The sequence below is a fragment of the Guillardia theta genome (assembly GCF_000315625.1).
Source record: "Guillardia theta CCMP2712 unplaced genomic scaffold GUITHscaffold_46, whole genome shotgun sequence".
NCBI lineage: Eukaryota > Cryptophyceae > Pyrenomonadales > Geminigeraceae > Guillardia > Guillardia theta.
In genome coordinates, this window is record NW_005434628.1 from 38445 (window position 1) to 51090 (window position 12646).

The 12646-nt window shown below is 55.1% G+C and overlaps 2 protein-coding genes across 2 annotated transcripts; one reads left to right on the forward strand and one right to left on the reverse strand.

The window, feature by feature from the left end:
* Window positions 1–2597: 2597 nt before the first annotated feature.
* GUITHDRAFT_159790 (hypothetical protein) lies at window positions 2598–6049 on the forward strand. The gene is made up of 24 exons (XM_005830304.1): window positions 2598–3603; window positions 3646–3687; window positions 3733–3801; window positions 3855–3890; window positions 3941–3971; window positions 4022–4080; window positions 4137–4182; window positions 4227–4276; window positions 4320–4391; window positions 4442–4487; window positions 4537–4592; window positions 4642–4689; window positions 4736–4783; window positions 4838–4883; window positions 4933–4982; window positions 5027–5091; window positions 5137–5200; window positions 5246–5305; window positions 5351–5400; window positions 5447–5508; window positions 5554–5591; window positions 5640–5681; window positions 5728–5764; window positions 5827–6049. Exons 1-24 carry the CDS (start codon window positions 2608–2610, stop codon window positions 5850–5852), a joined length of 2139 nt encoding a protein of 712 aa, XP_005830361.1. The 5' UTR covers window positions 2598–2607; the 3' UTR covers window positions 5853–6049.
* A 1288-nt stretch (window positions 6050–7337) lies between these two features.
* On the reverse strand, window positions 7338–8543 carry GUITHDRAFT_140441 (hypothetical protein; the record flags this gene model as incomplete). Its single annotated transcript, XM_005830305.1, has 7 exons — window positions 7338–7398; window positions 7443–7573; window positions 7764–7810; window positions 8020–8068; window positions 8113–8155; window positions 8201–8287; window positions 8452–8543. 7 exons carry the CDS (start codon window positions 8541–8543, stop codon window positions 7338–7340), a joined length of 510 nt encoding a protein of 169 aa, XP_005830362.1.
* Window positions 8544–12646: the final 4103 nt, after the last annotated feature.

Consider the following 12646-nt stretch of genomic DNA (forward strand, 5'->3'; position numbering starts at 1 on the left):
ATGCTAGGATGTGAGACCCAAGCATCCAGACATGAGAGGACCTTAGCAAGACGGCTAGGAAAGACCCCCTCTTCGTCCCATACGCTACATTGGCCGCCTGCCACGTAAGTCGTCTTGGTTTACAGGAGAGTTTTTGTTAACTCGGCGCTATCTGACTGGCACGGCTGGCATACGTTCCATCCTCCCCCCGAGTTTCTGAAATAGTACGTTACATCGGACGTCAGAAAGTCACGCAAACAAGAATGTCAGCAGATCCAAGTCAAGATACGACGATACAACGTCAAGTTCACAGTCATGCTGAGTGGGCAATAACCATTCAAGGATTGTCCATTCTGAAGAAGATTTTCATGCAGGGCTATTAGATGTGCAGTAAAGAGATAAGGGAGATGCATAGCGAGCTGATGCAATGACGAGAGAAGGAGGATAAGATAAGAGAGTCTGAGGAGAGAACTTCGGAGTTCAGATAACAGAGAGAGAGAGAGAGAGAGAGCGTGCCCGCCGGCATTTGAAGACCAAAAGATAAATTTTGAACCGTAAAGAACTTGTGACCAGAGATTGCTGCCGCGAGATTGGAACATCCGTTTCAAGGCATCTGAAGATTGTTGTGCAGTAGTACCTTGTTCGCCGATCCAGAAGTAGCTCCAGTTATGCATGCCACAGCCTAGCTCCATGACATGAAACTTCCGCCAGATCTCCTGGTAGTTCCATTTGATCCTACTCAAAGATCAAGAAAAATAAGAATCGAATCAGCTTCAAGTGCGTTTCCGACACACGGTTAAGCAGATATTCGACCGACCAATCTGGCTGGGGAAGGCTTGTTTTTCCTATTCGAAGATCAATCAAACAAATTGAGGCTGAGATGAGAGGCCTAAACAACTTGCGGCTAGAGAGAGAGCCTGATTGAAGAGAGGAGTCATCCGAATTTGTAAGGCTTGAATTGCATGAATTTTCGACAGTAACGAAACGATACCAAGAAAGAAAAAACTCCAGTAAACAATTCAACTAACCAAATATAAGATCAACATGATTAGCGCCGGCTCCCAGGCTTGTCCGATTGACGGAATACAAGTTTGTTAGACTTGTACTAGTCCAAAGTCACGCAGACATCACATCGACCTTCGTTGTAACAAGACAGTTTTTGCTCAAGACCGAGTTTAATGCACACAAAACCAGAATTGAGGAGCACATGAGAGATAGACTGTATGCTAGGATGTGAGACCCAAGCAAAACTCTCCTGTAAACCAAGACGACTGACGTGTTTCAAGGCCGGGCTGTGTTGACGAAGAGGGGGCTTTCCTAGCCGTCTTGCTAAGGTCCTCTCATGTCTGGATGCTTGGGTTCACATCCTAGCATACAGTCTATCTCTCATGTGCTCCTCAATTCTGGTTTCGTGTGCATTAAACTCGGTCTTGAGCAAAAACTGTCTTGTTACAACTAAGTAAGGTCGATGTATTCCGTTACCGGGCCCTGCCGCCGCGCGCTTGTCTGCGCGGCTTCGCGCGTGGGCTGGCGCGTGCCGGGTCTGCTGACCGTGACACTGCCCGCCCAGTGTCACGGTTCAACACGACGGTTCAACGGCCCCGGGCCCGTTTGTGCAGTTTCTCGGCGCTGTGGCGCTCACCGTGGCACGGTGTGCTTACCGTACGACGTCGGGTGCGCTATCCCGGCGCCGGCCGGGTCCGATCCGGGCCCGGGGTATGCGGCGCCGCCGGGCGCGGCCGGGCCCGGGCCGCGGCCATGACTCCCAGTACCGGCGGTCCCGGGGCTGAGGCTCCCGACTCGCCGCCGAGTCGAGCCTCACTGAGTGTTCCGTGGCAACCCGGTCAGTGACCGGTCACCGTCACGGCCGGGCCCGGGGTTCCGAGTCATCCCTCTTGCCAGTGTCCTCGTACTGATTTTAACTTAACTTTGAGCCACGGTGAAAGGCTGAAGCGCAACTGAAGGCTGCGTCGGCACACTGAGGGCCCGGCGGGCCCGGGCGGGGCAGCCCGGCGCGACTGTTCCCGGTGCCCGAGAGTTTTAGAAATTTTTAAAGTAGGAGGCCCTTTAAAAATCGTTTTATCTTATCCTCCAGTCGCTATGCGCTCACAAGAGACGCAAAACTCTAGTAGAGAAGAGGAGAGGAGAAGAAGGGAGGAGAGCAGAAGAAGGGAGGAGAGGAGAAGAAGGGAGGAGAGGAGAAGAAGGGAGGAGAGCAGAAGAAGGGAGGAGAGCAGAAGAAGGGAGGAGAGCAGAAGAAGGGAGGAGAGGAGAAGAAGGGAGGAGAGGAGAAGAAGGGAGGAGAGGAGAAGAAGGGAGGAGAGCAGAAGAAGGGAGGAGAGCAGAAGAAGGGAGGAGAGCAGAAGAAGGGAGGAGAGGAGAAGAAGGGAGGAGAGCAGAAGAAGGGAGGAGAGCAGAAGAAGGGAGGAGAGGAGAAGAAGGGAGGAGAGGAGAGGAAGGGAGGAGAGGAGAAGAAGGGAGGAGAGCAGAAGAAGGGAGGAGAGGAGAAGAAGGCAGGAGACAAGAGGGGAGGAGATAGTTAATTTCGCTTGAATTGTCAGCAACATTTTATCTTGAGAATCACCGCTCAGTCTGCCACCAAAATTGATCATATTGCCAGGTTTCATCATGACGAAGTATTCAGCTATGCTTGCTCCGCTTGATCTGGGCTTCACCACATTGAGGAACCGAGTATTGATGGGGAGTATGCACACTGGTCTCGAAGAGGGGAATTTCTTGTCAGGAAGCATGACAAAGCTGGCCAAATACTTCGAGGAACGCGCGAAAGGGAAGGTTGGCTTGATAGTCACTGGCGGCATAGCGCCAAACAATGCAGGAAGAGTCGCACCTTTTGCTGCTAAGATGACGAAATCCTCTGATGCCAAGGCTCACCTGGAAGTGACAAGGGCTGTGCATGATGCTGGCACCGGAACGAAGATATGCATGCAGATATTGCATGCTGGTAGGTATGCCTATCACCCTCTTGCAGTCTCCTCGAGTGCTATCCAAGCTCCCATCGGTCCTTTCAAGCCCAAGGAGTTGAGTAATGCTGATATCCTTCAAACCATTGAAGATTATGCACAATGCGCTTCGTTGGCGAGGGAAGCTGGATATGACGGAGTTGAAGTTATGGGTTCAGAGGGATACCTTATCAACCAATTTATTGCAGAGCATGTGAATCATCGCAAGGATGAATGGGGTGGCAGCTACGAAAATCGAATTCGGTTTCCATTGGAGATTGTCAAAAGGATTCGACAGAAAGTTGGAGAAGATTTCATTATCATATTCCGACTCAGTATGCTTGACCTGGTAGAGAAGGGATCTGACTGGCAGGAGGTTGTTCACTTGGCCAAGGAGCTTGAGAAAGCAGGTGTGACTCTTATCAATACTGGAATTGGATGGCATGAAGCGCGGATCCCTACCATCGCCACTTGTGTTCCACGAGCAGGATTTAGTTGGGTCACGAAGAAGCTCAAGCCTCATGTCAAAGTTCCCTTGATCACCACGAACCGCATCAACACCCCAGAAGTAGCCGAGCAGGTCTTGCAGGCTTCGCATGCTGATATGATAAGTATGGCTCGTCCGTTCTTGGCAGACCCTTACTTTGTCCTAAAATCGGAAGAGGTAAACCCTGTTTTTCGAATATTTGATGTGATAGTGTTGTAGGGCAGGAGTCATGAAATCAACACATGCATCGCATGCAATCAGGTTGAACAGTCTTTGCCTATGATGTGCATAATTCCTGCTCATCAGGCATGCCTTGATCACACCTTCAAAGGAATTACTGCATCCTGTTTGGTCAACCCGTTTGCTTGCCACGAGGTCTTGATCTTGTAGGTTGGACGTTTATGCACGTGACTTTGTGAGTCGTCCAGACTGAGATAGCAATCACTCCAACTCAGCAAAAGATGGTACTAGATTGCAAGCTGAGCACTTCAGTGATTTTGACTCGCTTTAACAGAATGTCGCTGTTGTGGGAGCCGGTCCTGCTGGTGCGGGCTGAGACATCCGATGCAGTTGGCTGATGTTGTTGTGAGCGTAGGGTTGGCTGCAGCCACAACAGCTGCCGCTCGAGGTCATCGTGTCACACTGTATGAGCAAGTAATGACTCCAATCTTGACAGTCTTGTTATGTTGCGTGTAACGAATTGGTGTTAGTCCAACCAGATCGGCGGGCAATTCAACATGGCAAAGCTGATTCCTGGTATATGCAGTCAGCTGTACCCTGTGCCGTTGACTCCGGTGAAGGAAAGGAAGAATTTCACGAGACCATTCGTTACTTCACCCGAAAGATTGAGGTAAGGTTCTTCGATCAGTTCTATGAATGACGGGCAATCACAGTCTACTGGAGTCCATTTGAAGCTAGGATGCAAAGTCACTGCAAGCGAGGTGATCGACCAGAAGTTCGATGCAGTAAGATTCGTGCATTTGACACATGCTTCCTGTAACATGCCGTCCATCAGGTCGTTCTGGCCACTGGAGTTGTTCCAAGAGTTCCGGAATTTGAAGGTGTTTACCGACAGGCTTCCAAGGGACTGAGATGCTGCTGACTTTGTAGGAATCGATCATCCCAAAGTGATCTCATACATTGATGTGCTACGAAGGAATGCAAAAGTAGAAGGCTTGACGGCGCATGATGCACATCTCGATGACGATGAATCAGGTCGGAAAGAAAGTTGCGATCATCGGTGCAGGAGGGATCGGTTTTGATGTGAGACAATCCCTTGGCGAACACTTGAGACTGAACTCGACAATAGGTTGCAGAATACATCACTCGCAATGTCTCAGAGTCGCTGAGTGTGGAGGTGACGAGCCAGACATGTTGACGTGCATGTCAGTGACTTTTCACTGTTTCCTAGGGCTTTGCGCGAGAATGGGGAATCGATCTCACCAACGAGGCCCGAGGTGGAGCCAGCAAAGTAGACTATCACTTGCTTTGACTGTGCTGGTCTAGGAGGCGTCGAGGGCGTCGAGAAGAAGATGCCAGGGCTGGGGGAGTGCGAGGTGAAAGTCAATCCAGCATGGTGAATGGTCAAACGGCAACGCAGGCAGTTTATCTGCTACAGAGAAAGACCAGCAAGCATGGAGATGGATTGGGGAAGACGACTGGATGGTAGTAGTAGCGACCTTGTTTCTTGGATGATATGACCACGTACAGGATTCATCGGAAAGTGCTGAAAGACAAAGGCGTGCAGTTCATTGGAGGAGTTGCCTACGACAAGGTGACGAGCTCGGCGTTTGTCGCTCGTTGAACCTCTTGCCGTCAGGTGGATGACACAGGTTTGCACATCACCATGAAAATGAAGGACGGAAAAAGCGAGAAGAAGGTGCTTAAGCTGCTTGCCCCTGTGACAGTCACACGTTCTGTGCAGATCTTAGACGTCGATACTGTCATTGTCTGTGCCGGTCAAGTCTCTCTGCGGTGACGTGGCTGGCACTACCGAGGGGTCTCTGAGATGCTCTTGCAGCAACCTGGAGGACGAACTGACCGCTGCTGGCATTCCAACTCACCTGGTGGGAGGCGCTGATGGTGAGACCTTCGGTTCCGGTCCCCAGGGCTCACGATCCTTCCCAGTCGCTGCCGAGTTGGATGCCAAGCGAGCGATTGACCAGGTTGACTGGGTGGCTGAGTAGCGAGCGAGTGCTGAGAGGCAGCTGCAGGCAACAAGGTTGGCGCTGGTGCTGGAGACAGCGAAGGGAAAGGTGAGGGGAGCTGACGTGCATCACTAGAGGGTGAGGGAAATCGTAGGTGAACTATGCTCCTGCTTCCTCCCTCATGCAGAAGGGTAAGACTCCTCAGTTCCTTTCTTCTTTGCCATTCGCCCCGCTTACGTCATGAGTCGTGCAGTGCAAGGCTTCATGATGAGCCGTTAGACGCCGGGATGATTGACATGCGGCATCAGTGATGTCGAAAGGCTCCCACTGTCACACAAAGATAGGGCCTAGCCTAATAACACGTGACTTCAAAATAGTTGAAACCAAGACATATTGATCGGACGGATCGCATGCCAGCCGTGCCAGTCAGATAGCGCCGAGTTAACAAAACTCTCCTGTAAACCAAGACGACCCTGACGTGTTTCGAGGCGGCAATGTAGCTTCCTAGCCGTCTTGCTAAGGTCCTCTCATGCCTGGATGCTTGGGTTTCACATCCTACTAGCATACAGTCTATCCGAGGCTCTTGTCTTGTTGCACTGCGGCAGCTGAGGTCGATATGATGTCTGCATTACTTTGGCGTAGTACAAGTCTAACAAACTTGTGCTCCGTCACATATGCCAGTACCGCTGAGCCGCAAACTTGATTTTGCAGTGCAGGCAGGCGGGCCGCATTGCCAGCGGCTCCGGTCCGGCCCGGCCCGCCCCCCCGCCGGGCAAGTTGACTCTATCCGAGCGAGGCTCTGCAGTATAGAGCGTGTGGGGGGTGGTCATATACGAGTTCTAGTCGGGTAGAGTGGGTGGGGTCATCGAATACCGAAGAGGCATGGCAGGGTTGGTTAAACATGTTGCAGAGAAAAAGGAAGGAAGGGAAGGGAGAGAGAGGAGAGGGAAGGGAAGGGGGAATGGAAAGGAAAGAGAGAAAAGGGAAACGAGGGTCATGGCAAGAAGTACATGCGGGAGTAGCGACATACTGATTGTGTTCAATGGATGATGGTTGCAGCGTGGAACAGAGCAGTGACAGGGAGGGGACGGAAAGGGGAGACGGTTGGGAAAGTGAAAAGGAACTGGAAGTTTCAGAACAGAAGTGATTAAAGAAAGATGACTCTCCTGGATCGATTACCTCTCCTTTTCTGACAACGTGCTTCTCACAGATGATTTGGACTAAATTGTTGCGGACAATGCTCCCCGTGAACGCGCCATTGTCAGACAACGCTATGATGACGCAAGAAGATGTAAGATGATCTCCCTGCAGTCGATGCGTCTTCATTGACTTGTTTCTTGGCTCTCAATACTGACTTGGGTGGACGTAGACGAGGGTGAGTTTTGTCATTGTCGCAGCTTTGTGAGGTTGACTTGTCGTATTTCAGATGCAGGAGGTCTGCACAGGCTCCACCTGCGTCCACGCGCTCAACGTTGAGGTTCGCGTTTGGCTGTGATGAGCAGAGGGGGTTAACGGGGCTGCAGATCATTCCTCCCAAGAGTCAGCAGGAGCCAGAGGAAGCTCACGCGTCGCGACATTCCTTTCATTAGGGTTGAGCATAAACTCGTTTAGCCTCATGGGGTTCCAATGGACTCGTCACCTTGTCTCAGCTCTCTTATAGAAGAGCAAGTTTGCCTTCACGGCCATCACGAGCTTCTCGCTGACGGGTCGGCATGTCTCGCAGATTACCTCAACCCAGCTGCGGCGTCTCAGCGGTGTATCACCTCAAGGATCTTTGACTGACCTGCTTGATTTGTTCTTCACGTACACAACATACTTGTGCTTGCTGGTCCAGCGTCAAGCTTGCTTGAAGTCTGAGTGGCTAACCACCTGCTCTTGTCGTGAACGATGACTGCGTAGAGCTGATACGTCGCGTTGCTGCCCCCTGTTGACATGGTGATGGAGGATACCAAGAAAGTGAGATGACCAGCGGCTCGAGTGCTTCCGTTGACTGAGAGCAGCTGGGGAAACATGACAAACTTTCGCTCGCGGGCATAAGATAAAGTCCTGCGAGTTGTTGAGGCTGAGGGGAAGAAAGTTGGAGGATGAATCACTCAGATCTCGACACATGCAAGCACAGGATGGGAGGAAATCGCCGAGGGTCGACGCGCTGCGACTCGTTGAGACAGTGGAATGAGAGCATACGCTGACCATGATGATGTTCGTCGAGTTGCAGGCCGGACATGCAAGGGCAGCATCTGGCAGCAGACGATCACCACGAGCAGGGAGAAACATGTGGAGTGGAGGGAGGAGGAATAAGGGAGAGAGATTGAGGAAAGGCAGGAGAAGCAGGGAGGAAGGGGCGGGGAGAGAGGAAAGGAGTCAGAAAGCGGAAGTGGAGGGTCAGAAAGGGGAAGGAGATACAGAAATGGGGCGAAGGGGAGGGGGGGCAGCAAGACAAACTGACCCGAGATGCGCGAAGATGAGCTGAACATGTGGGAAAGCGAGTCTTGGACCTATAAATCTGTCAAAGAGATGAGGAAGGGAGGCAGCAGGAGACGTCAAAGATGCCCGAGTCGAGGAAGAGAGAGAGGTATCGAAACCTGAGCTGTCCGTCAACAACTTCCCTCCTCTTGTCTCCTCCTCACTTGACTCTCCGTGAAAACGTCTCGTGGCACTCAGTACATTTGAGCTGATAGCGAAGCCGACCCACGAAAGTTTCTTCCACAAACGACCTGCAGTAGCAGCAGCATGTGGGTCACATCGGGCGGTCAGGTCGGGCCATGGACCCTAGGAGGGATGAACTCTGCACGTGCACAAGAGTCTCTTCTCGTCGCAACGTCGCCAGGAGGTGATGGAAGAACTTGAGAGGAGTCGGCTGAGCGCTCGAGAAGTTGACCTTGCGTGCCGGTGAGACGAGCAGAAGAGAGGAACTGAGACCTTGGCAAGCAGCTCAGGCTCGCAACATTCATCGTCGATCTTAGAGAACATGGAGGACACTTGCAGCTTGTTGCGCGTGAGACTCTCACTCGACTCTCAACTTCTCCCTCACCTCCAGGCAGCAGAGGGCGCAGACCCCCAGGCGTCGGCAGCGCTTGGAGTGGCTGCGGGTGAGGGAAAAGTAGGAGATGGGAGGCGAATGCGCGAGCACCTATGACCTGCAATGAGATTCGAGAGCGAGCTTGAGAGCGAGGCACATGCCTGAATCACAACATTGGCGAAACAATTCTGATCGTCACAGTGAAGGAGCCGCGGATTCTCTCTCAAGCTATGATGCCAGTGGAGGAGGAAGTTGGGGTAGCCGCGAGGAGATGGCGTGGGGTCACTGTGGGAAGTCTTGAGGTCGGTTTGCACTAGACTTTGACTCCGTTGCTGGTAAAACCTGCAGAAGCTTGACAGAGCTCAAGACCCAGGAGGTCCACCTGCTGTAGTCCAGCAGCGATCGAAACCTTTGAGGCACAACTGCAGCATGATGCTCCCGCTCCCGGTTGAACTGTCAAGAGTCGAGCATGAGAGCAAGCAGAGGTGAGAGTGAGGTACATGAGACCATGAGAGTGAGAGTGAGGTACATGAGACCATGAGAGTGAGAGTGAGGTACATGAGACCATGAGAGTGAGAGTGAGGTACATGAGACCATGAGAGTGAGAGTGAGGTACATGAGACCATGAGAGTGAGAGTGAGGTACATGAGACCATGAGAGTGAGAGTGAGGTACATGAGACCATGAGAGTGCGAGTGAGGTACATGAGACCATGAGAGTGCGAGTGAGGTACATGAGACCATGAGAGTGAGAGTGAGGTACATGAGACCATGAGAGTGAGAGTGAGGTATATGAGACCATGAGAGTGAGAGTGAGGTACATCTTTGAGGTCCCTTGTCGCCTTTATCTTCGGGCTTGTCACCACGAGGATCGCGAGCAGCAAGCGAGCGCATGCCATCAACGCGCTTTCATGGCTGATACGTTCCGACAAAACACCCGCACCGGTGGTAATCCTGGGATTCCGACCGGTACTACATCACAGGATCCGAAACCTGCCAGCACAACTGCAGTGGAGGGGAGAAGCGACGTGAGGGGAGGTGAGGGGAGGGGAGGGGAGGGAGTGGCGAATCCCTCCCCTCCGGCAGTGGCGAGTCGCTTGCGATGACGGGGAGACGAGGGCGAGTAGAGGAGGGCGAGTAGAGGAGATGATGACAGGCATGGCGAGCTGAGCGAGCTGGCTGTGCTCCCTCGGCGCAGGCTGGCCAGGAGGGAGGCTCTGGACGAGCTGGGGTATGGGCTGAGGGAGGCGCGGAGGGAGGAGAAGGGGAGAGGAAGCGGGAGGAGGAACGCGGCATGGGAGGAGGAAGAGCTCCGATGTGATACGGGGGGAGCAGTCAAGCAGGGACGTCAAGACGGCGTGCCTGAGGGAGCCGAGAGCACGGGCGGGAGGGAGCTTGCTGGGTGAGGAAGGGCTGGGCATAGAGGGCGAGCGTCGCTTGCTTGTACTGCTGCAGGCTGCTACAAGGGAGGGGTCGAGAGGCTCGTCGTCGATCTGCTGCGGGAGAGGCCAAGGCTGGGCGAGGACGCTGGGTTTGCGGGAGAAAAAGAGACACAAACAGGGAGGGAGGGAGGGAGGAGGGGAGGGAGGGGAAGGGCAAGAGGATGATGAGGGAGAGGAGCAGAGCAGATGTGTGGATCGGTGTAGAGGCTCTGCATCTGCTTCTTTGTCAGGCTTGCGATGTGTGGTACATGCCCAGGACCGTCACCTCTGCTCGAGCATCTAGGAAGGCAGTGGGAGCAGGGGCATGGGGAATGAAGGATGTGTGGAGGCAGGAAGGAAGCGAAGCGAAGGAAGAGACCTGAGGAGCGGGACGGTGATCATGTAGGCATGAGTAAAGACAGACAAGCCAACAGATGTCTCGGAGGAGCCCGACCTCTGCTAGACGGACAGCAGGCGTCTCGAGCTCCTCTCGCAAGCATCAGGAGCACAGCTGCACGTGGACCGCCAGCAGGCGGAGCGCAAGCCCAGACCCGCGGGAAGCGACAAGCCGAGGAAGCAGGAGCTCCGCAGCCCAGCGAAGCGACGACCCCCCTGGTTGACGAGCGAGGGAGGTCGGAGACTCGAATCGCAGGGGAAGGGAGGAGGAAGGGATGGGCTGCTGGTCGACTGTCGCAACCCGCCAGGGGCTCTTGCTGCTCGGACCCTGCCGGGACTCCGCAGCTTGCTCGTGGCACTCCTCCCTCCCTGTGCTCCTGCTTTGATGCAGCCGTCGCTCCCCTCCCTCCTCTCGTTTGTGACCTTCCTTCTGACCCCTGCCCCCCTCCCCTCTCCTCTCCCTTCTCCTGCTCCTCGCCGACCCGCTCGCCCATGTCGTGCTTGTCTGAGGGAGCCGCCTTCCTCGGCGCTTCTTGCAAGCTCCCCCGCCCCCCCGTCTCCCCCGGTGGCCACATCGTGTCATGCTTCACGCGCTCCTCCCGCTCCGCTGCGCGCGACAGTCGTACGAGGAGCCAGACGGCAGACAAGCAGCGACGCAGCAAGCAACAACCCCAGCAAGCAGAGCAGACGCGTAGGCAACGAGGGAGAGGCCCAGGCTCGCGGCGCAGGCGGACCCAGGGGAGACTGAGAGCAGCTGTACCCAGCTGCAGCGACAACACGCCAGGCACGTCAAGTACACGCAGCGCCAGACTCAGAGGTGACACGCTCGAGGCTTCATACATACGATGATACCATCCCGTTCTCGCTCCTCCTCCTCCTCCTCCTCGCGCACCTACAAGCTCGTCGCGACGCTCCAACCGCTCGCGCAGGGCCTCGCCTCCTCCCTCGCTTCAAGCTTTCTCGGTCTCTCAAGCTGCCACGCTGTCCTCCCTCCCCGGTCTCTCTTCCTCCCCGCCGGCCGGTCCCTGGCCTCTCTGAGTGCTCGTCTTGATGCGCATGCTTAGGTCGCCCCTGGTCGTCCTCGCCCTGCCGCTCCTCCTCCTCTGCCTCTCTCCTTGCCCCCTCCCTCCAGGCCGGGTCTAGAGGAAGCCGTCCTGCTTGTCCTTCGCCGCCGCCTCTCCGCCTTGCTTGTCGGCCTCGTGGAGGCACATGGCGAGGACGGGAGGCCTGACCCACCCCCAGAGACAAGGAGGGCGGGAGAGGTGAGCACCCACCTGTGAGAGGAGGAGGAGGGAGAAAATGCTGGTTCCCCTGTAGCCCCTCAGCCCTTACGCCATCTGTCCTAGCAGCGGAGCTACAGAACCTCCCCTTCCCTCCCCCCCCGCCTGTCTCTGTACCCTGCCTTTATACCCTCACCCCCTTTTATGCCGTCCCTCCGTCCCCCTACCCCCTTGTCTCTCACTGCCCCCATCCGCCCCTTGTCCCTCGGCTTGTCGCTCTCCCCGGCTGTCGCTTGGCCTGGCCTGGCCCGTCCTCTTGCCTGGCGAGAGGAGGGCTCTGGTCGGTGCGGCCTCGTGTCTCCTCTCCGGCTCCTCTCCTCTCGTCCTCTCTTTGTCCACGCCTCTTGTCTCCCCTCCCGCTCCTCGCCGCTTGCTCGTCTGACCTCGGGGATGACGACGCGCTTCGGGCAGTGGCGAGTCGCTTGCAGCTGGCTGTGCTGCCTCGGCGCAGGCTGGCCAGGAGGGAGGCTCTGGACGAGCTGGGGTATGGGCTGAGGGAAGCGCGGAGGGAGGGGAAGCAGGGACGTCAAGACGGCGTGCCTGAGGGAGCCGAGAGCACGGGCGGGAGGGAGCTTGCTGGGTGAGGAAGGGCTGGGCATAGAGGGCGAGCGTCGCTTGCTTGTACTGCTGCAGGCTGCTACAAGGGAGGGGTCGAGAGGCTCGTCGTCGATCTGCTGCGGGAGAGGCCAAGGCTGGGCGAGGACGCTGGGCTTGCGGGAGAAAAAGAGACACAAACAGGGAGGGAGGGAGGGAGGAGGGGAGGGAGGGGAAGGGCAAGAGGATGATGAGGGAGAGGAGCAGAGCAGATGTGTGGATCGGTGTAGAGGCTCTGCATCTGCTTCTTTGTCAGGCTTGCGATGTGTGGTACATGCCCAGGACCGTCACCTCTGCTCGAGCATCTATGAAGGCAGTGGGAGCAGGGGCATGGGGAATTGAAGATGTGTGGAGGCAGGAAGGAA

Bases quoted from the DNA above. Each gene is read 5' to 3' on its own strand.
- GUITHDRAFT_159790 (XM_005830304.1), top strand. From the start codon at position 2,608: ATGACGAAGTATTCAGCTATGCTTGCTCCGCTTGATCTGGGCTTCACC. The intron at 4,183-4,226 runs GTATATGCAGTC...ACTCCGGTGAAG, and splicing joins CATGGCAAAGCTGATTCCTG to GAAAGGAAGAATTTCACGAG. The intron at 4,392-4,441 runs GTAAGATTCGTG...GCCGTCCATCAG, and splicing joins TCGACCAGAAGTTCGATGCA to GTCGTTCTGGCCACTGGAGT.